The sequence below is a fragment of the Tachypleus tridentatus genome, chromosome 1, assembly GCF_004210375.1.
Source record: "Tachypleus tridentatus isolate NWPU-2018 chromosome 1, ASM421037v1, whole genome shotgun sequence".
NCBI classification, from domain to species: Eukaryota; Metazoa; Arthropoda; class Merostomata; order Xiphosura; family Limulidae; genus Tachypleus; species Tachypleus tridentatus.
The window spans coordinates 153,110,739-153,135,921 of NC_134825.1; the positions used below are offsets into that span (position 1 = coordinate 153,110,739).

At 30.4% G+C, this 25,183-nt stretch overlaps 1 protein-coding gene and 2 long non-coding RNA genes across 3 annotated transcripts in view; 1 reads left to right on the plus strand and 2 right to left on the minus strand.

Moving 5' to 3' along the window:
* LOC143227541 (G-protein-signaling modulator 2-like) overlaps positions 1–4,248 on the plus strand; it is a 65,393-nt gene extending 61,145 nt beyond the window's left edge. Inside the window, 1 exon segment of the mRNA XM_076458979.1 lies at positions 395–4,248. Within this exon segment, the coding sequence (XP_076315094.1) occupies positions 395–658 (264 nt within the window). The 3' untranslated portion in view covers positions 659–4,248.
* A 193-nt stretch (positions 4,249–4,441) lies between these two features.
* Positions 4,442–10,724, minus strand: LOC143227553 (uncharacterized). Its single transcript, XR_013015011.1, has 3 exons — positions 10,568–10,724; positions 7,467–7,640; positions 4,442–6,151 (listed from the first exon to the last, which is right to left on the minus strand). It is a non-coding gene; the product is annotated as an uncharacterized LOC143227553 (long non-coding RNA).
* A 6,000-nt stretch (positions 10,725–16,724) lies between these two features.
* On the minus strand, positions 16,725–18,916 carry LOC143227561 (uncharacterized). Its single transcript, XR_013015014.1, has 2 exons — positions 18,837–18,916; positions 16,725–18,424 (listed from the first exon to the last, which is right to left on the minus strand). It is a non-coding gene; the product is annotated as an uncharacterized LOC143227561 (long non-coding RNA).
* Positions 18,917–25,183: the final 6,267 nt, after the last annotated feature.

Consider the following 25,183-nt stretch of genomic DNA (forward strand, 5'->3'; position numbering starts at 1 on the left):
GAAACTGTGTTTATTTAGATACATTTGTAAGATAATCAATTTAAATACTATTAAAAGAAGCTTATTCTGTGTTCATGAAACAGGACCATAAAAAAAATAGTTTACACCCTTGGATTAGTAAAAAAAATGAAAATGTAGTTCTCATAAATCTAATTTGTTCCAAGTGAGACAAAGACAGGACTGCTAAAGCCTAAAGTGAAAGGCTAATAGAAGTTGCAACATTTTGGTTGTGTGATTTTAATATATATTCATGTTCCACCAGACATGGCATTTTAGAATATTGTTTATGGCAATAAAATACCTAAAGTTAGCTGTAAGTGTACTTGGAGCACTGTGAATGGTTATTTTTGATATTTTAACATAGAAGTATGTATGAAAAATATTTTATTACTAGTCCACAAGAATTGAAGACCAAAGGAGCAGTATGCCAAATATTACATCTCAACCACCTCAGACATTAAGTTCCAGAACAGGTCCAACATCCCAACATGCACCCACAGTTCCAGATGAGGACTTTTTTAGCCTCATATTGCGCTTCCAGGCAGGACGTATTGATGACCAGAGGTCAGCACTGCCTCCAAAGTCCACCAGTGAAATGGATACTATCAAAAAAATAGTAACAGAACTTGCAGCTCATCTCGTTCACACAACTTCCTGAAATCCAGCCTTGGGCATGGACAATGTGGCTCTTATTCCTTCAAGTCAAAGAAGTACTGAGAACAAGCATAGTCTTTGGATATGTTTGGTTGCCAATCTACAACAGCCATTGTTGCAAGAAAATATCTTTAATGTTATTCGCACTGTATTTTAATATTGCACTTTTTTTTCTCATTGTCACATTAAATATTTATCTTAATTTTAGAGATAGATGAGAATTGGTAATGACAAAAGGAGCTAGTATGTTTTTGTATATACATATATATGTGTGTGTGTGTGTCTTATAGATACACATTTGTTATTGTGTATAATTATGTGCATAGAAAATAAACTGCTGAGAATTCTCCCTAGCTGTCACTTTTCACTCTTGACATTTGGAAGTAATTGTCTGAGAGTTGAATGTTTCTTTTGAAGGAAGAAAATTATCTAATCATAAGTAAATTAAACATAGATATGGATTTAATTCTTCTTGAAGACTCATTTGTTTATGCACCATAAAATGTTTTGTTAGCTCTGAAATTAAATATTAATTGGATTCAAAGCATACAAGGCTGAATTCAATAATCATATATGCTCTAGAAAATTTGCTCCATATTCATATTCTCTGGTTTCTCATCAAATCTTGATTTTAGGTTTTAGAGTAATTACAGCCATTAAAAATAATATATATTTTATTAATGAAAATTGATTTTGGAAACTGTGTACAGCCTACATTATTGAAATATCTGATTTTTGAGTTATTGTTTATTATTATTTTTATGAAATGGACAAATTTACTGAAGGATAAATGGAGCTTAAAAGGCCATTGTGTCTTCTGTATTCTTGTAATGTCATGTTTGTTTTTTTTCAAGGATGGATCTAATTTGATTGTCTTCTGTAATTTTGTAATGTCATAATGTTTGTTTTTTATTCAAAGATGGAGCTGATTTGTCTTCTGTATTTTTATAATGTCATAATGTTTGTTTTTTATTCAAGGATGGATCTGATTTGATTATTAAATAAACTTAAATAGTGAGTGGGTTACAAGAGTGATAATCAAATCCAACAATTTGGTAAAAAAAGGCAAATGTTGGTTACAGGTACTATTGACTAACTGCCTTCCGTATAGTCTGTTATTACAAAATTGTGAATTGCTAGTGCAGATCGTTCTTGTGTAGCTTTGCTCAAATATCTAAAACAAACAGGTACTCCACATACTCTAAAGTTAAAATATTCTGTGTTGGTTTAAGTGCAGTTTATCAGTATTGAATAACGTGAAGGGTAGAAAATTTTCTTTGTGACACTGAACTTTTTTCTTTTGCCTTATGTTGACAATGCTTAAAAACATCTTGCACAAAAACACAAGAGTAAAAGAAGTTCATATTAACTAACAATTTTATTGCTATTCCAGACCTCATGTATGATTTTGAAACAAAAACCATATGTCAAACTTTTACAACATCATTGTTATTTTCATGTGTAAGCCAGTAAATTTAGTCTCTTTATGGTAATAAATGATTAATTACTTTTGGTGTAATAATAAAATTTAAGATAACTTTCCAAGTTAGTTATTGGGTATCTACTTTGTCACATTATCCTTGTATGATATTCAACTTCTTCTGCAAGTCAAATCTAAATGAAGCTTGTATGAGTGTAGAAGTGGTGTTTAGTGAAATGGCCTAAACAAATTTTTTTGTTTTCAATTATTGGTATTTATTATTATTCAAACGGCATACAACTAAACTAATCTTTTCCATCTACAAAGTAGGAACTAAAATATGTCAAATTATTTTTTAAACATAAACTTCACTATTCCAGTGCATACTAAAATAATCCAAAATAAAAATTGCTCACACTTTACAGTTTTGAAAATAATGATTGGGTCAAAATTTATGGATTTCAGACTTACAGGAGAGTCAGATAATCAATGGAATTTTTACTCTCCAATTATTTTCTGCCTTTTTTACAGATTTTTAAGCAATGTACCCCTTGTAAGTTACTTACTCATTATATGTAAATATATCTATTGCTATTATTAACATGGCTCTTCTGCTATATCTGTGAATAAGGTGCTATTAACTTGTACCTGCACTTAATTTTTACAGTTGCAATCTTTTAGGCATAGTATAGTTACTCTTGAACACAACACAAAATAAAACTAATTCTGTATCCAAAAACCAGATTTTAGTACTAGGTGACTTAAGATGATTATTAATTGGGACTAGGTTAGTTATGTATGATACAGCTGTCTAAATTGCTTAATATTTAAGTTTTACCCAAAAATTTTTTCTTAAGATACTTCAGTGAGTTAGTTAAGAGACTGTTTGACAAAAATGGACATTTGAATATTTATGTAGGAATACTATGGTCATTGATCATGGTGCTCTGCAGGATGTTGAAAAGGTTTGAAACCTCAGACATCTAAATAAATTTCACAGAATATGTTCTAGATGCTGCCCATGTTATTTGAAACAAATTTAATTCCATTGTCTTTGAACACTGCTAAGTAAATTTGTCACTTTGGATGATCCACACTCTAAGTTTCCTTACATTCAGCTAGTAACTTCCCAACAGCACTGCAAGTGATTTTATTTCTCTCTGGATGGCAGTATACTTCTGCTAGGGTTAACTTGATCTCCTGCTTTAATAGGACCATAATCAGTAATATATCTGAAAGTAAGAAAAGCTGCAAATCATCTGCAATTCCAGAATTTTTTTTGGATATCATGTATATACTTTAGTTGTTTTTTTTTCCTTTTTAAATTCAGATGTGTATTTGATATGTTTAACCAAACTAGGCAGACATATTCCCATACCTAATATGTTTTATATATTTTCTTACTACACCCCCCTTCTTAGTGTGCCAGCCACACCTATAAGAAAACATGTTCTTTGCCAGATCTTTGTGTTGCTGAATTTTGTGTCACAACCACTTTAAGTCACATATTAATCGTAGGAATTTGGCTAATGTTGCTCCCTAAAAAAACTTTATCAAGGTCTCATTTTAATAGATTTAGTACACAATGTAATTTATGTTTTGTGTGCATTTATTTTTATTCTTTATTTATTTCAGTATTTCTCTATTTCAGTTGATAGAGGTTATAGGTTGTTTCTGAATGTAGGAAACACTTTGAAATACTCATTTTCTGCAAGCTGGGTACAAAAAGGACAAAGGCAATGGTGCTAGCACATGTAATAAACAGTGTAGGCCTAACTACTACCCTGTGCAGAACACCTGCTTCTGGAGTAATGTACTCCAAATAGGCACCCTATAAATTTGTTAACTTTGTTATTCCTATTCCCCAAAAAGTTGGATAGGCAGCAAATACTCCTTCATGAAAGTCCCGTTTTCAGAATTAATTATTCACTGATTTTCTTTCCTAAGTATATCTGTTTCCAAGTGATTGACAAGTAGCCTGATTTTCATAAAAGATTAAGAATATCTCTGGTACGTTTAAGAAGTATGCTTTACAATTAATTTTGTCCACATTTTGTTTTGCAAGTTGTTTTATTGTTAGCTGCACCTCCAATATTTTAACAGAGTGGATCAAAATTGTGATGTCTTGTACCGATTTACAAAAGACGTGTAATGATTAAATTTTGTTGAATTTAAATTTTCTTCTTCTGTAAATTTCATTATTTGGAAGTAAACACATTTAAGCTTACTGCAAAATACTTAAGTTTGTTTCAAAGATCTGACTTGAAGCATTGCTTAAAACCTTGTGGTGTGGAACCACAATTAACATATTAATAATTCATAACTTATGACATCTCCAACAAAGTGAACGATACACGTGAAAAGAAATTTTTATATTGAAATACTTTATTTTATTATTTCCTCAATATCGAAGATTACAATTACACAATACTAACATGAATTTAAAATGCAATCACAAATAAAACAAATGTCAAGTTAAAAATAGAAAAATGAACCCCAACAACTTTCCATGGGGGATTGTTCGCGCAGATTGCTATCTGTGCGAACAATCCCCCATGGACAGCTATTTAGATACACAATGCTGATTTATAGTACTGGTTATACAAAAACAGCAACTTACTGGAATATGTACTTTTATGGTCAAGACAACTTGACCAAGTATTTGTTCTCATCAGAATGAAATGTCTCAGTATCATGTTCTTAAATATGTAAAATCTACTGTCTAATTATCTAAGTATTAGAACTCTTGACCATGTAGCAATATATGCATTGTAGTGATATTTTAGTCTTTCAAAATTTGAAGTGCATACTAGAAGAATTTGCACATTATGGTAAAGTTAAGAAACACTACCTTTACATAAATATATTTTAATTAAACTAACGTTTAGTTCAGGGTTAATGTACATAACAGTTTTGTATGTTAACCCTGAAGCCAGTTTTTCTTAACATTTATCAACATTTTAGTGACTTGTAATATCTTGTATGTAATTTTGTAGATGGCCTGTAAACCTAAAGTAAACCTTGTCTAGAGGGAGTCTCACAAAACCATTCATTTGGTCTTTAAGAACACTAAGCACTCGATTTTCACAAATGGTTTGTGCATGAGATGCTGTGTTGTCTTTTATAATATATATTGTCCAACACGAATAGGTTATGTAGTGTTGACCAATTATAATTAACTTAAACTGTAACATCTAGAAAACCACAGGTGACATATGGCATCATAAAGGGGAGGATATTAGATCACTATATTTACATTCATTACTGCTGCTGAAGAATTACTTGCTAATTAACCTAAAAGAACAGATTAAATGTTTAAAAACTTCATTCCCAAAATAGGGGTCCCTTCATTGCTAGTTTTTGCAATTAATTTTTTTTGAAACGAGAAAAATTGTCCTTATTCCTATATTTATTACTCTTTCTTCCAGATAAAAGGAATACTAACTGTTGAAAGAAATATTTAAACTGAACTAAAACTAATCCAATTGGACAATATTTTATACACAATGATTAATTCTTTGAATAACTGCTATAGTTTGATACATTTTCAAATGTAATAGAAACAGATCCCTTACTGATAATACATTTAAAACATATCAATGTCCATTTTCATCCATCTACACAAGAAGAAGACCTATAATTTAACATTTTAATTATTTTGATACATCTTAAAAATGAGAATTTCACTATTATTTCTTTTAACTTACCAACCAAAAAAGGTAACAGTTAAACCTTGAGTGACAAAATTAGCCCAAAATAGTTTCATTAAATGATTAGGGTTTTTACATTTATATGAAAACAAATATAATTGAACAATCTCTAACAACTCAAATATTACTTTCTTAGGAAAGTGCACATCATAAATGATTATACAAACAGTACAAGTCAAAACACTTCTGTTGCTAATACAAATCAGTTTTAACCATACTGCAATCTTTTCTCTATTAATTTAAAAGTTTTGTATGAATCCATCCTTTTGCAACTCCATGTCTTTCAGCACTTTAAAACAGTAGGAGTTGTGATGAAAAGTACAGATCAGAATAGGGATTTCCTTGATATGCATTAAGAAGCTTGGAACTAGTACAAATAAAAATAATATCTTGAAATGTTAAAAATCAGCCATTACCTGCAATGAAAAACAGATGTACAAGTACTACCAGTATTTATAAATAAAGTAGTTTACCTCAAATAAATCCTATCATGCAGTTCCATAAGGTGTGAAACAATGTTGTACTCGAATGAAATATTTGATCCAAATATAACATTGTTTTACATTGATGAAAATGCTTCAAGAACGTTAATATAATAGTATAAAAAGCTTTATCTGATTCCATTGGAACTGCATGACATTTTCCTTTACAACTGACTGATGGTCCTTCTGTCCAAACTTTGAATTTCTTTTAGTTTACCAGTTGTAAGTATGCAATAACTTTGTATTGTAAATACCACTTCTATAGAAAAACCAAGAAATGATAAAAGAACTGAGGAGAATATACAGTTCTGTAATTGTCATACTTCTGAAAAAATTTCAAGGACCAGTTAACTATTAATTCAGAACATATAAATCAAAATTAGTATTTTTTAAAACACTAAAATACAGAATATTTGATCCAATGAAAGAGAAAATCAGAGGAAGATACTTCACAGACCCACAATGTGTACAGATAATTTAGTCTGACATAAAACTGAAATTACTTAGTTTGTAAATTTGTATTTATTCCAACAAAAGATTATTGGAATTGATTCAATTAAGTGCTTCCTTACAAATTTTAGTCTTCTGCAAACCATTCTTATTTTCTGACACAGAAAAGTTAAAATATTAAAGAATTTAAAATTTCTGAAAATGGTACAGCTTGAAATCTGGCCAAAATATAAATATTTCTACTTGTTTTTGTTTTTTCAACAAAATAAAAACTTAAGATTTAGTTATTGCACATAAGTGAACTTATCTGTCACATACTTTTCTATATCACAGCACTTGATCCTCATTTTGGAACTAGTGATGTGTACAAGAACAAAAACAAGTTAATTTGTTTACTTCGACATTCACATGGTGTAGAATTACCAAGAGCATTTAACTTCTTATAAAAGATAATAAAATTAACAAAACGAAGTTTTAGTAATGGGTACCCTTCAAAAAAACATCAGTTGGCTGTTAACAAAAGATGTCATGGATCCATCCTGGATCAACTAGATACAGATCAAACATGTCCAGCCAATTTCTGTTTATTTTGACTTTTGTTACTGTTTACACTTTTTAAACATTGTGGATGTATCTAACAACTATGCAATAAAGTAAAACAAAAATTTAAGAAAGACTAAATATATTTTTTATCTGAGTGTGTCTAATACCTTTCCAACTACCATTAAACAAAAAATTAAAACAACTTACAGATTTGGATTATCTGCTATTCTTTTCCACTATGAGAAAGAAAGACTTAACTTCAGTAAAAGCTCTAAAAACTAAACCATTTTTGAAGCTGGGTAGAAAAAGCATCTTCAAGGTTGAGGAAACTGAAGTTGAATGCAGAACTTTAGATGGTCCTACTGTCAGTATGCTACCCAGCTGTTTAATAACAAAGGTGATAGGTTTATTACAAATTATTTTACACACTTTACAATTCTATCCTTAAAAATTAAAAACTAACATATTTAAGAGAAGACCACATGAGTAACTCATGATCTCTTTTCTTCCAAAATTCATAAAATCTTAGTAAAATAATACACATTGTACATTCTAAACAATGTTAAAAGAAACAAACTAAAAATTACATTCAAAACAGGCTTAGAGTTTAGTATGCAGCAGTCATAAGATTTTTAATTTAACCTCTTTAACAACATTAAGTATTACTAATGATAATATTCAGTTTTAATTGCAAAAAATTTACTATCAAATATCTACTTCAAATCTTAATGTTTAAGTTAAACTTATACTCAAAAATGTAAATCATTTATTTGTTTATTCTGTATTGCAAAATTGCCACCTATTCATTAAAGTTATAAAAGATTATTGAGTGAAAGAATTGACAATGTATGTATGTATATTGCAGTAAAAGGTTTTACAAAGTTTCTGGTTAAAATTTTCATGAAAAAGACTACATAGTAATAAAATAAGTAATATTTCTCAGTCTGTAATACTGAAAATTTCAGGGTAATCTATGAAACTTCATTAATCTTTTATGCACTGATAATTAAATACAACCCAGATCAATGTTGTTTTTTGAAACATTTATACTCGTGCAAGTTAAACGTTTGATACATACTACAATTACATTTTATTACCAGTCTTAAGTACATAAAGTTTTTAACATGCAAAAGGTAATGCATTCTGCAAATTACAAGAATGTAAGATATATAAAAAAGTATCACCTTTACATTTATTTCTGCTTGTATTTAAATTAATTTCACTGACAAATGGCTATGAACTCTTTCAGTAGAGGTCAAATATACTGGCCCATAAGTCATATACCAAAATTCTGTCTTTATTACACATTCAAGAAATTAAGCAAGGTTTTAGTAAACATTAAAAGTTTTTATTACACAAGAATAACACTTTTTTCCACCTTAATACTTCAATTTTCTTGAATGGTTTTATTACTGTACTTATAACCTACTAGAACAGTACCCCTGCAACAGCAAATCAAAAACACTAAAATGTTCATAGGATAGTTTTAACAACAGAAAATCTTATATTAATCTTCTGACATTCCTTTAAGAGGCTACTACTTTATAAGAGCATCAAATGTGGATGTGATGTATCTGGATTTACAAAAAGGTATTTGACAAAGCACTGCATAGGTCTTGTTGAAAAAAAGTGTGCAGAATAAGTTGGCTTATTAAACAGAAAACTGACTGGAAAAAGAAAGCACAGAGTTTTATAATGAAGTTCAGCCAAGCTGCATTTACATCATAAGTAGAGTACCTCAGGACTTAGTGTTAAGATCTTTTGTTTTTCTTAATTTAACTTCAGTGACACAGATAAAAGAATGGCCAGCAAGTTATCTAAATTTACTGATTAATGTTTCTGGTGTTACTGATTGTGATGAGGAGAACACTGCTTTATATATATATATATATAAATATGGATTACTTGGTAAGTTAGTTAATAAAATGGGAGATGACTCATAATTATAAAAAAATGCAAAGTTAGGCATGTGAAATATCACAATCTGAATATGAGAATAATTACCTTAGAAATAACCTTAACAGTATTATGTAAGAAAAAATAATCCTAGTATTCTGGTTGATCATTCTCATGTCATCTAAGCAATGTACGATTACTAGCGGTAGGATGAACATGATTTTAGGTTGTGTCTACAGAAGTGTTGAATACAAATCTAAAAGAAGTTTCAATGTCATTGAAATTTGGATAGATCATTGGTTAAACCATACTTGGAGTGTTGAATTCCTTACTTTAGGAAAGATGTTACATCGTTGGAAAAAGTTAAAAGAACAATACAAAACATATAAAGGTTGCCATATCAGAATAGGCCACGATTTTCAAAACTGTTTACTCTTTAAAAAGAGAAGGATTTTGAATACAGTGTTTAAAACTGTAAAAAGGTATGTATAGTCGAAATTCATTTTTTTTAATTCAATAGTGATAATCATAAGACTAGGGAATGCACATACATAAATTTTTGTAGGGTAGAAGTCATCTTCACGCATTTTTTTTAAATAAAGATTGTTAATCTGGAATGCATTGCTTTCTGATATGGTAGATGCAGTTAATTTATAGGGAGACTAGACAAATATTTTGTATTCACATTTAATGTAAATGGATATCTAAGAGTGTTTTGTTTTTATTAAATAATTTAGTATTGTAGATGTGACAGTCTAAATGGAATAACAAAACCTTTATTTTTCTTAAATTATAGTGTTATTACAACTAATAAAAATCTCATGGTGTCATCCCTTTAACTGTAAAACTTACTAACACTTCCTCGTGATGCCTTGTAGATTATGCATGAGCTGTTGAAATACATATAGTTGTTACATATTTTGTACACTAATACTTACATCTTTATAATGATAACTAATAAAATCAAAGGTGGGTCTACTGCGAACATTATGGCAAATTATGAACAAATGAAAAACATCCTTAATGTTTGCGTTTTTTTGTTTTTTTTATAAGAGTATTATTATAAATGTAATCAAGTATACGATTTAACTTGGACAGACAATTATGGACGAAAAACGAATATACAGCTGAACCTTGTAAAATATAATATATTTTGTCACTTTCTAAACGCATTTTTTAATTTAATTGTCAGATAAAGCTTTTTTCCTATATTCAAGAAAATACCGATATATTTCTATATTTGAAAATATATAGATATGTCCAATATACAATATTACTATTTGGATTAGTACCGGTACCAGTACTAAAGCATCATAAAACTAAACTTAAAATTTATGTCTTAAATATGGTTATCGGGTTAAATTTCGTGTACATATATTAATATATACACATGACAGAGATAGTTTACTTACATTCAAAAAATCCCATTATCGTACACTGCGCTACGCTTCCACTCCACACACCTTTTATATCTCCTAACACTAATGCATGAATCTTACTTTTATTTCTTTATATAATTTGCACTTATCGCCTTGAACTGTGACGTCATATAGTTCTGGTTTTGGTTTATTTTAAATTTGATTTGTTACCTAAAGTCACGTGCTATTTTTATTGACCATGCGCACTTTAGTAGTTTCTATTTGCTTTTAACGAATTTCGGTTCAAAATTAAATACGAAACCAAATCTTTCATTTATAACAATCCTTGGAACCCACATTCTAGCGTTGGAAGTCCGCAAACATATCACTGGGGTACCAAAAATCATGAGCCTTATTTAACGTTAACGATTTTTAATTGTAAAGTCACTTGTTATGGCAATAAAATGTGATGTTATCAGTAACCTGTACTATTGTAATTCGTATTGTTCTCGTTGCTTTCATGTTTTGGCTATTTATTGTAGTTTGATTGTTGCTTGCTTATTTATAATTATTGTACGTTATGTATTGTAGAGTTTATGAACTATTGTATTGTGTTTGGGATTATTATTATGAAATATTGTTTTACAATGTTTATTATTAATATTATGCTGCTTTCTTGGGAGTTTTGGTATTGTGTAATAAAGTCATAAATGTTTTTTATTGTGTTTTTTTTGACAGTTTCAGTAATTGGGTCTGATGTCTGTTCTTCACTGTTTTGTTCTTGTGTTATGTTGACTATGGGTTGTATGTTTGTTTGCTTGCCAATTTTGTATTTCTGTATATGCGTAGTTGTTGTACGTTTCCTGTTTATTATAGATAACTTTGGTAAGAATGATGTTCTTCGTGTACGGTATTTTTATTTGGTGTACGTTAGTTCATGAGTTTAAAATACATGTTTTGATGTCCTTATACGTGGGACATCTTTATAGTTTGCTGTGGGCAACTGTTTGCAGTTGCAGTAGAAAAAATTGTTTGCTAATTTTAGAGCAGTCAGAATTGCGCCGTCCTCCTCCATATCCTACAGAGCGAGAACCTGCTTTTCAAGCTGTCGCTATGTGCCCATACCATTGTCAGTTGTAACACTGGGTCACAACTACCGCTGATATTTTGGTGTTTTGTACTCTATATGTTTTATACCAGAGAATGATACTTTCTGATATAATGTTTGAATATGCTGTGTTTCACGCGTGTTTAGTTTTATAATATTTGTGTATTTTGCGTTTTCTTGGAAGTTATCTTTCTGTTTTTTTGTCCAGTTTCTATTTGTTCTTCTGTCATGCTAATGTGAATGCTCTTCGTTACAAAAGATTTGTGCAAAAGCGTCCGCAAGCTAGTGTCAGAGAAGGCAGTTAAGGTCAGCGGCCTTGGGTCAGAATAGAAAAACCATGATTGCTATTATACTGTATCTCAAGACGGCTGGTATAGGTATCAAAACTTTCATTAAAATAAAGTAGAGAACAATGTTTCGAAAGAGTTTGCAAACTCTCTTCGTTAACCTGAAAATGACCTAAGAAGGTCGAAACGTTATTCTCTAATTTAATTCAATAAACGTTTTAATACCCATACCAGCAGTCTTGAGATACAGTGATATTATACTAAAACGCTAAAAATTCTCGAGCCAATAAACCTGAGTTCTTAAACTTTTAGGCACTTAGCAACACAGCTGTGTGCAAGTAGAACAATACTGTTAAACGTGTGTTGCACAAGTCCCGCCTGTTCTTCAAATTTGTAAAAACTTTCTAATGTAAAAATCAACAATATATGTTTTACGAAAGCATTTAATCCGGCATGGCCAGGTAATTAAGGCACTCGACTCGAAATTTGAGGGTCGCGGGTTCGAATCCCCATAACTCCAAACATGCTCGCCTTTTCAACCGTCGGAGCGTTATAATGTAACGGTCAATTCCACTATTCGTTGGTAAAAGAGTAGCCCAAGAGTTGCGGTGGGTGGTGATGACTAGCTGCCTTTCCTCCAGTCATTATGGACGGCTTGTGTAGACAGCCCTCGTATTGCTTTGCGCCGAAATTAAAAGAAAAATACTCACATACCTATTTTAATATCGATATTTGTTTAAGTTAAGCCCGGGATGGCCAGGTGGGTTGAGGCGTTTGACTCATAATCTGAATGTCGCGGGTTCGAATCCCTGTCGCACCAACGTGCTCGCCACTTCATCTGTGGGAACGTTGTGATGTGACGGTCAATTCCACTATTCGTTGGTAAAAGAGTAGCTCAAGAGTTGGCGGTGACGAATAGATGCCTTCCCTCTAGTCTTACACCGCTAAATTATGGACAGCTAGCACAGATAGCCCTCATGTAGCTTTGCGCAAAATTCTAAAAACAAACAACTTAAGTTAAATTTATATTTAGAAATATTCATAACTTATACTGTTAAATTCCGGAGCTTTTTATACTATCTAAATGGGAATTGTTGAGCAAAGAATAATACCATAGTAGTAGATTACTTCCTGTTTGTGCTTTCTCGCACTCGTTAATTACCAATAGTTCCTACTGACGCATCAACAAATGATCAAGGCTTCTCTCTTATTTACGAATTTCTAAGTTTGTTAGTGAATCATCCTCTTGGAAACAATAGCCCATGCTGTAGCGTTGGTCCACCATCTAAATATTTTTGGTTTCAACGTCAAAATCTGCTTAACCCCTTTTAACCTGGATAGTGTCAATTTACTTCATCTCAAACATACAACGGACAGTTTCTCGCCATCAGTTTATAGCTTCAATAACCCCTTTTGACGTTGAATGTGTCTATATGTAAAAACGGCTCGTTTGAATTGAGAAAATTTTTTACGTAGTGTATGTACGTTCCAATCTCACCAATTAGCGGATGTTGTTTAGCGGCTTTCTTTGAATCAGGCCCGGCATGGCTAGGTGGGTTAAGGCGTTCGACTCGTAATCTGAGGGACACGGGTTCGAATCCCCGTCCCAAACATGCTTGCCCCCTTCAGCCGTGGGGATGTTATAATGTGACGGTCAATTCCTCTATTCGTTGGTAAAAGAGTAGCCCAAGAGTTGGCGGTGAGTAGTGATGAATAGATGCTTTTCCTCTTGTCTTACATTGCTAAATTAGAGACAGCTAACTCAAACAGCCTTTGTATAGCTTTACGCGAAATAAAAAAAAAAAATACTCTGAATATCCGTTTTAAATAACTCTTTTGTTATCCTTGATAGCGTCAGTTTATCTTAAACTAAATATTATTTGATCATACGGAGACAACTTTTTTGGTATGTTCTTGGATCTATCATTGTTATATAAACATCATTGCTTAATAAACATATTTTCTTATACTTCATTACTTCCTGTTTATTAAAGTAATTATTTAAGGCATCTAGATTTATAGCGATGCCTCACTCTCACGGGTTCAGGCTAAAAAAAAAAAAAAAAGGGGTCCTCTTAGAAATATAAAACAACGAAAGCTGAAAAGTTTACCATGTTCTCTAGCGATGTTCTACAGTGCAATCTATTATCTTAGTGTATTTTAACGAAAAACACGTCATCTTACTTTTTGGTATGCAAAACAATCAATCATCTCTTTTGTAACCAAACTCTTCATGCTCATATTCTATAGAGAATATTACAATCACAAGGAACTTATTTGTGACATTGAATTTCTTAGGTAATTTTTATAAGTTTTAACTTCGAAGATGGCCTATCAGCTGCTACTATTGTCAATAATATTGAGAGAAACAAAAACACGCTGTGCAAATATTCGGAAATGAATACAAAAGGCCATAATTATCTGGAATAACCTTTTTTTTTTTTTCAAGTTGATTTTGTGAAAGTTCCAATTTCAGGCAAGAATCAAAGGTCAATTTTGTATGCTTTAGCCAAGGTCTCTTCTACTGCTGCAAGGGTTCATTTTCATAAAGTGCATTTAATATTGATAGCAGAATAAGGCGCAAAACTTTCTCAAATATATTCGGAACCCTGAAAACGATTCTCCAATTGAGACAAAATAATGTTGTTAGTGGGTAAAACATAATGATTTTAAACAAAAGCATTCAACGTCTTAATATTTGATTCATACAAAGCTAATCAAAATTATGCTTTACTTTCAGCTTACGTTCTCTCAGAAACTTAGTTTCAGTTTCCCATTGCTTATTTTTAACAATTGTCAAAATTTTTAGCTAATTGAATTCATTTCCTAACTTTGCAGTAATCCACTTGCTTCACTCAGCGCCTAAGACTTTGCTTGAAGATATTTGAAGACAGAGTCAACAGAAAACGTCTTTTTAGTTTAAATTACAATAAAAACATTGTTTGGAATAACTGTAGATATTTCAGCAAGGTACCAACATTGTTACGTTCCACAGGAATGTATTCAATACAATAATGTTTAACAAACAATTCACGATATCGTTATACCCATAACGCAATGCTATCAATGTTATCTCGTGACAACCATTTTGTAAGACATCCCCTTCGTGTTGCGTTGGACTAACTGATTTGTGATAATATTGAACACCTTTTTGTGCTTTGTCCGAAAACAAAACAAAAAAACAAACACAACAACTTATCATGAAGGTAAAAAAAAAAAACTTTCTGTAATTACTTTTATCAAATAACTTAAAACCAAATTCAAATTATAAAAAGTACATTGAACAAATTTCACATTTGGAAAATTTTCTACTCTCTACTCTTGAACCCGTATTAATAATAGCCATATAAGTCACCCCATCATATTCTCGTGAATTTGAGTGCAAAATGACAGAAGTATTTTATAAGTGTATATTTGTGATACTAAACATTATGAGCTTGTAAATTGATTTCCTTTATTTCACCAAATCTGTTGCGTTCAAATTTCCACATTTTTTGAAATTTTTGAAAACGAACACAATAAATTAACTCGTACAGACAGCACAATAATATACTATTAACAGTATTTGTTTACACTATTTTTGTAACAGGTGCTTAATATGGCATTGAAAATATTATGAATGCTTTCATTGAACGATAATTTTTCATGATGTATTTGTCATAAATGCCTTGACTTTTGATATGTACAAATGTCACCACAATCAATGTTATGCCGTTTTGACAAATCTTCTTGCCGACCACAAACAATATAAGGCTTAAATAATTTTCAAGAGGAGCTTTTAAACCCCCATAACTTTTTCTAGTTATCTTACTAAATATAATGTACCCAAATGATCAAGTTGTTAGATCATAATTCTTTACGATGTTGAAGTTGAAGTGTATGCATCCATACTGAAAAATGGAATAACGGGTGCTTTTTATGCACATGTACAATCATCACTTTGTTTACAAACACGGATTTTATCTAAGTATTTATTCTGGCATGTAAACTTCAATATTTTACTCAAAGCTGCACAAAGACATCCTTAATTTTAAACCGACAGCCTAGAAGGAAGACAGATAGCCAGTAGCACTACAGCCAACTTTTAAAGATAATATTCTCTGTTTGAGATCTGACTATCACTGTCAGGTACATCAATGTATTGTGGCAACAGTTCATGCATGACCCATATATTCACAATCTAGGCACAGTCACTGTCTATTAATATTCATTGTTGGTTTGTACTCTTACCGAATGAAACATTGTGTTTCATAAACTAATAAACGTATTGCAAAATTTATTTTTAATTACAGTTTAAAATAAGTTTAAATTGACTGCCATAATGGGAGGCTATAGAGGATTGTAAAATATTAATGTAGCTAGTTAAACAGGATATTACGCAGTTGAAAGTTGAATATGAAAAAAAAGAAAGGTTGGCTGAACATTTAACATAAGGTTAAACAAAATGTTAGGATAAGGGTATTGTCCTTAACAATGGTATCAAAAAGCTTATTCCTAATGATTATGAGGTGGCTGGATTTCTAAATTCTGTTGAGTTTTTTCATACTTTGCTAATGAATATTTAAGAAGCATTCCACAACCTGAACATGGCTAAAGGGAAACATGATTGATGAGCAAGATGATCACATTAGTTCTGAGCTTGTACAAAAAAATTGGGAAGAATGAAAAGGTTCCTGAAACAGATATTTCTGCAAGCAAACTTACTGATCCAGTATCAATACCTAAACACAAGGTGGTATGGCACAGAGGGCCTTGTCTTGAGAATATTATATACAGGATACTTGTTACTGTGTTATAAATCTATTAAATTCAAACATACACAATATAATTTTATTAAGGAGCACAAAATGATACATATATATATATAACATTACTTAACAAGTATAAAACTTCATTACAAGGTTATGGAAGTACAACTGGTTAACACGTTACAATTTACCAATTTTAATCTGAACACTAACAACAGTAAAATCTATTTAGCAAATTTTCCAACTTCTATCAGATTGTTTACTTCAAGTTAATATTACGTAAAACATCTCTCTGATCAAAGTAAGATTTATGATATGAACTTGAATATGTAGTACTTATTTTAATATTAAGAAATGTAAAAATATACATGAAATAAAACAGATAGCAAAATATTTCTGCAGCACTTGTACAAAAACACAAATAAACCAGATAATTGTTTAAACACTTATGGGTAAAAAAAGATAACTATCTGACATAGGTTTCACACAAAGAATGAGTAATGTCTCTTTATTTCTTAAACTTCACACTATGGTTGATGATTTTAAAACTTAAATAACCACCTAAGTTCCTTTCTAATTTATTTTTAATGAAAACTTTTGCATACACATAGACTCTTGTTTGTTTTTGTTATGTAAATCTTTTTAAATATTGACTGGATATATGTAGTAAACATACCAACATACACTTTTATCTTTCACTCAGATATTCCTATATTGTATATATAATGTATATTGTTTCAGATTTCTGATTTGAAGATTCCAAAATATCTTTTGATTGTATGCTTACTACTGTTTCCATAATGCTTCTGTTTGTAATTACACTTTTTGTGTCCCACTCAACATAATAAAAAATGAAAACATTATTTCTTAGATTTGATTCAGTAAATGGTCACTTTTTAATTTATTATTTAAGTACAATGAAATTTAAATAATGTTCATGTTACATGGATAGTAACAGGAAATCTTTGTACTACTAGTGAATTAGGCTTATACACATTTTTTCCTCAATGCTATGTTTTATAATTTGGAAAATGACAACTATAATAGACTAATTTCAATACTCTATAGGAATCAGTATCTTGATTAAGAGTGAATTACAAAAATGAAGCATCTATAAAACAAACATGTTATGTGTTAATGAAAAGTTGGCTAGTATTCAACAAAGAAGCATTAAAAATAGTGCTACTTTAAGGCATTCATAACTACTGCACTATCTCATCCTTGGTGAAAACTCCATATATCTTACAATGATTCTGCTGACGACTTGATGAAACTTCCCAAATACCCACCTTCAAGAGAGAAACAAGAATCCTAGTAAAAGACTAGTTTGTTGAAAAGTATATAAAGAGAAATCTAAAGTTCCGTGAGACAGGGGGATGGATAGTACAGTAGCAACTCCCTTAATCTTTCAAGAAAACTTTACCTTCCCTAAAAGCTATACCTTGTGACAAAAGTAGAAATAAAACTGTGCTGAGAAATTGTTAGACTGATAAATGAACTGTAAAAAAAAAAATACAATGAATAGATCAAATACATGGTTTTACATTACAGACTAAGGGAAAAATAAGAAGATTTGGCCAAGGATACTACAGGGTTCTAGATTTCATGGATGCCACATAGTGTTCATACTAATGTTCAACCATCTGAAATGCTGAGGAAAAAGATGAGTAAAGTAATGATAGCCAATACAAAAACAGTCTCAGGTAAGTCGCACTGCTCCAATTGGGAGAACACATATTAACAGGAAAGCAATTTGTTAACACAGACACTGTAATAATAATAAAAAAGTGTTATTTGATAATCCTCACACAGAAACAAATTATCTTCTGAAAACAAAATAAAAAAAATACTGACAGCATAATTGCTTGACTGATAAAATATCAATCTTACAGAGACAACTCTAATAAAGGATCAGTGATAACTGCTGTCAACAACTTGATATCACTTGGTTGGAATGTTTAAAACATTAAAAGGAATAAAATATATGGTATGTAAAGGAAAAAGAAATAAGATGAAAATAATAAACAAGAGAACATTAATAGGAGTAGAAGGAAACCGGCCTTAAACTAACAACTGAAGAAGAAACAGGAAAATATGGCTGAACATGTTTAATCTATCAGTTAAAAAAAGTTGATGGAGGTTGGTGAAAAAAAAAAGAGAGAGACAAAGAAAACAACAACCTGAATTATTATCCCAGAATCAAAGTCTTGAGAAAACTGGTAATTGAGGATGCTCTCAGAAGTGTCAAGTATAAGATTACCTAGACAGAGGGCAGAAAATTCCTTGAAAAGTCTTACATTTAATTTATTTAAATAAATTTTAATTTCCAACATTTAAAAAATTTGCCTATGTGGCTTGAAAACTTTAGCATCAATTTTAATATTCTATAAATTGAAATATGTAATGAGCAAAAATGTAATTTTTGATAAAACAAATATTTATGCATCCACACATTAACCTAGTTGGAAAGAATTTTCTTCCAAGTATAATTTTTTTCAATTTACAAGCCTTTACCTACATTTACAGTAATTATTTTACGATGTTTTAACATAGTTTAATAGCATTTCTTTAAGTAAATACCCCTTTGTAAACTAGTTTATTGTGTCCTTGTATCCATTCATCTTTGTAACAGGGTCCTCAATATTCTTTATGTAGACTGAATCATATGAAGATGGTGTCATAAACAAAATCTTGTGAGTAAAAAATATTTTTTCTTTGTTGGATATAATGCAAAGCTTTGCTAGGTTATCTATAATAGCCATCCATAACTTTCAAGGTATAAATCAGAAAATGCAGCTACTCAACACTACCCACCACCAACTTTTGTCAGACCAATTAGTAAGGGGTGACAATTACTCTTATAATGAATCCACAATGCAGGGAGTAATTTTTGTGTTTTTTCAGATACTCAGCTCCACAGGTTGGCACATTAAAAACTGAGCTGTATATAATTAATTCAAGTGAAAAATCACTCTAATGGGTTAATTCACATACACACATTAATGTGCCTAAACACAATAAAAGAAGGAACAGACTTTGTTTTAGCAATGTTTCATGACATCTATCAGTTCAATTATGATGGAAGTTGTAACAATGTTTTTAAGATGTAGTGGGTTAATCATCAATAACTACTACTTTGCTAAATAAAGTTGTGTTGTTTGAACCTTTATACAAAAAAAACAACTACAAAAGTAACAAGAAAATTAGTGAACTTGTTAGTCAATGACAACACAAACCAAAGTATCACTTAAATGTCCAAATGTTACTTTTCACTCTTGTTGCTTAATTTGTTTCCTAATTTACTGAAACTTCTGGATATTTTTTAAAGCAGCAAGATACATTTTACTTCATATCAAAGTATAATAGTTATAAAATAGTTATTTAAAATCAGAGCATAAAATGTACTTAAGGTGAAGCTTATTGAATTAGAATTTATTAAAATTAAGTTCTCAATCAATAAAAATGTTTTGCCACCACAATAATGTTTGCTTCTGAGGATTTTGTGTCCAATGGAAAAACAATGTTTTTCATTACTTAGCCCTATTAAAACCAATGTAAAACCTTCTAACAATAAAAACTACCGTTCATCTAATTTGAATAGAATACAACACAGATATGGGCATATAATTAATGTTTCTATTGAAGACACATGATGTTAGTTGCCAAGGTCCTCATAATGCTTGATTGTTTCTTTTTAATGTTGCACAAAGCTACATGAAGGTGATATGCACTAGCTATCCCTAATTTAGCAGTGTAAGACTAGAGGGATGGCAGCTGGTCATCACCACTCACTGCCAATTCTTGGACTACTCTTTCACCAATGAATAGTGGGATTAAATTATCACATTATTAAACCTCCACAGCTGAAAGAGCAAGCATGTTTGTTGTGACCCTAATATTACAAGTTGAGTGCCCTAACCACCTGGCCATGCTGGGCCTCTCTTAATACAAGCATTTTAAGTGATCAGGGGAACAGCTGAATCTGAAAATTATACATCCCATTGCATTTAAATACATATTTCTCAATTTACAACAAACATCTGCATTTTGTAGGAAATACTGAATGAAAGTTCTTTGTCCTAGACACACTTTATCATTATTAATTTTAGACAAATTATAAGTTAGAATTAGTTTTATAACATATTTAAACTATTCTTAATAATTTTCATTAAAATAATTTAATTAATTCATATAAACATGAGTCATTACTCAGAGAAGTAAGTAACTAAATTGCCATGTTTTGGTACAACTCGTGTTTCCACAAAAAGAATGATTATTTTCAAAACATGTTTACAAAAGGAAAATTATAAGTAACACAGCAACAATGTTATACCAAGTTTTGATTTCATAACACATAGCTCATAACTCAAAAGTATCATGTGTAATAGATTAATATATTCTTAGTTTGATTTTCATCTCCATTGAATAAAATTGGAAACAATTTAAACTTTGGCAAGTCAGAAGATTATTTATGACTTTTATTTGCTGAAAGGCAAAACCCAGTTCGCAAACAGTATGGATCTTCAACAACGAATTTCCAGACTCTAGGAGCCAGATGAAAGAAATATTTTAAAATGAATGAAATGGCTCAAGAAAAATAGAATGTGATATAAAAAAAAATCAGAACAGCAAGTGGTAAAAAATAAGTCAGTCATCATAATGTCTTGGACAAAATCATATTACACTCACATAAGTTACAAATTCTGTTTGTGGTGGTAATATTGCTCAAAAGCCAAAAAAAGGGAAATTTTCACCATGCATCCTATATAATGATGGAACCAGTTTTCATAGAATTTGTAATGAACTGCTACAACTGATGTTATTAATGAACAAAAAACCTAATTGAATGCAGGTTAGAAAGTAGCATACATCATCTGGTATGATGTCTGTGACAGAATAATTGATCCTTTTTTTCTTCCAAGTCAGGGTGATAAACAAGGCATATTCTCACATGTTTTACAGACCAACTGGATGAGCTAGCAGCAATAACACTGCAAGAGAAACAGGAAAATCCCATTTATTCTTTGACTGAAAATGGCAAAATGCAAATTATCTACATTCATGACTTGAGACAGTTCTGTTGCTGAGCTACTCTGTTCATAAAATTTCGTGCCAATGAATATTAGTACATTGGAATTCATAAGTTAGAAGGTGTGTCAAATATAACAAGATACCACTGATTTTAAGCACAAATACCTATCACAATCAATGCTACAACCAAAGGCATGCTATCTCCTATTCAACAGTTATTTCTTTGTGTGTTAATTTAGAGATGTCAATAAGTGTTATCAAATAAATACTTGACTTTCAGGAGTCACTGCAGTGTATTTCGTTCTTGAGCAATATTTTGAATCATAACATGTTAATAGTCTTGAGTATACATTTATTTTAACATTACTTCTGTACAAGTATGAGTGTCTACTGTTCGTGGATAGAAAAATGTCTAGAAAATTGTCTTTTTTCTCTCCTTTTTTAAGGTATACACATCTTGTCAAGGGATGATAAAGAAGAAACTATTATTCAAAGTATGCTGATTAAGGCCAACTAAAGACACTGGTAACCATAAGAAATTTTGAATTATCATAACCAGTAGGTGTCCAATAAAAGACTAGTAACAAAAATAATTTTTACAGATTAATGAATGGATATTTAGTTGTCTAAACAGAGATGAAAATTGTTCTTCTAAATGCAGATTAGTGCTATCTGTGTAAAATAGCTATATCAGGTCCAAATGGAAAAGTAGAAAGCTAATTAATTTTGTTTTCAGATGCATGACTATGTAAATCAACTATTCTTCCTTTAAGTAGCCATGGCTCTCTGATCTCTTCTAATCTTGAAACAAGGAAGAGAAAAGTACCAGTTTAAGTTTGATAACATCTATAACAGGGCATAAGTTAACTAACTCTCAAGAAACTCAATAATGCCAGATTAGGAGTTAAAGTGAAAAACAACAAAAAACATTAATAACAGTTGAAAACACACAAAGCAGGATTAGTTGGAGACATCCAAAAGATTCATAAGTTTGATAAAAACTGGGCTTGTAACATGTAGACCTAATGAAAAGTCTACAGCATGGGTGAGGATAGCACCACTTTGTAAAATCATGTGGTGGTTAAATGACCGGCCTTTTTAAAGGACTGGAGGAACCATGGAAGCAAAGATTCAAAAGACTGTGGATTGGAAATTAACTGACCAGTCAAATTTCATACAATTATTTGAGCATCCAAAAAAGAACTTCTAAAGTACAAATTTAATTAGAAATTTCTGGAAGAGAGCTCAAGTACTTCAAAATAGTAAATAAAAATTACACACGAAAATTGACTATTCGTTAAAAAAATGTTACAAATTGAGAAAAAAAAAAGATTGAAGTAAAAAAAATTATACAAATTTTGAAGCACCTGTATAAAAATATTACTCAATGTTATATTTGAGTAGCAACTCTCTGAAGAACAAATTAAAATGTTTTCCCCAAGTCAAACTAAACTGTAAAGATTTTGCATTGAAAGTAGGTGCACGAATAAATGTGTTAAAACACCTCATGCTCAAATAAATAGTGTATAATACTGGGTCAAAGAAGTGCAACTTAAACTGCACTTACCATGAGAAAAACACTTAAATTCTTTAAAATTTATTCTGTCAAATCTCAAGTCTCTTATGAATATGATCCTACTCAAAGAATTCCAACAACAGTGTGTCCAATAAAGAACATCTGTAATCAGTAACTATAAATTATCAAGCATTATCAACAACCAGTAAGAAATTCAAAACTTATGATAATCAGTAGATAATAAACTAAGAAACAAAAATTAAGATTCTTGGAACTTGGTTGATGTTTAACTAAACACTAGAGTAAAAATTAAAAAGAAATTCAGAACTGGCAAAAACTATTGTGTTCAACCTTAAATGTGTATAAACCTCTGAAGACTTGCCATGTTAGTAACCAAGAAATTCAAATGATCTTTTTTTCATTTGTTTTAGAAATTCATGGAAATTTACATAAGAGCTATCTATAGTAGCCATCCTTAATTTTGAAATTGTAGACTGTAGAGAAGGTGACAGTGCTTTCTTTGGTTAGTCTAATCATATAATTGGATTTGACCATCACTCTTATAATACAGTGAAATGCAAACCATGGACTCCCAAGATTAGTTACACCTAGTCCATTTCTTCTTCATGTCAATAGGTGCTCAACCAAGAAATTCATAACCAATACTACAAAACAGAGCTTTGGATCATTATTTAGTCTTCTAAAATAATATCATCAAAAGTCAAAAAAGAACATCACAAATTACTGACTATTCTACAAAACAAAGGAAAGTAAATTGGTTATTAATTTGAAAAGTTGGATACTCTAGTGAAAAATGGATAACATTTTAATGAGTTCAATTAACTATCACAAAAAAAAAAATTTAGACTCTCATAATAGCTAAGGAATTTTAAAGGGCATCAATACCCAACTTGAAACCTTGAATAGAGACATTAGAAATTGGGAGTAAGACAGATTGTGAAAGTGTGCCACAACTTTCAGTGAAAGAATCTTTGATATATCAATTAAAGATAGTACTTACGAACAATGAAAATCTCAAACAGTCAGTAAAAATTTAACTAAACAGTCAGTTACAAATACTAAGAAATACAAGAATATCTGATTAGTGATAATGAATGAGTGTTAAAATAAAGACATTAGCTGTAAAGACAAGAATTTCAAATAGTCAGTGGATGTCCAATTAAAAGTACAAGTTTCAAATACAAGCAAATGCAAAACACAATAAGCATTGTGTTCAACCAAATAACTGTACAAGAGCCTGAAAACTGAATGACAAATGTCAAAAGAGAATTAGTTTTCACCCAGAATAAAATTCTCCTCATATTTCAACTAAGGTAGTGTGCCACATCATTCAGAAACTGAATTTGCATGATAAGAGCTTCTGTAATGTAGTATTTTAATATTTATGGTGTTATATGTAAAAAACATGTTGTTTAATTATAATAATCATAATGGTCACATTTTAATTTTATCTATTGTTAACATTTCGCTATTTCTCATCACACAAAAACTGTAGGATTCAGTTTTTATTATAAACATTCATGAAACCACCAACCTTTGTTAGTATTATTAAAAGTTCACTAATATATGCACAATTCATGAAAATCTATATCCCTTTTCTGATGTCACACATGAAAAATTTATATATATATATATTAGTGAAATTAAATAATTGCATTTAAATGAAGTTAAATAAATAAACAAAATCATGAGGAAGGACTGCATTAAAAACAGCAAATCCCAATCTCTGATTAATTATATTATAACCATAAATATTTTGGGCAAAACAAAGCACATTAAAATTTAACAAAATACTCTAGGATCTTTTTTTAAAAATGCAGCATATTTTGTTTGATTTTAATATGTTTTCTTTTGGCTTTTAAATTTATGGTTATAACATATAAAATAGTAATATTAACAGTCCCCAAATCAAAAAAAAAAGTTTAAAATTAAAGCTATTAGAAGTTTATGGATATAAAT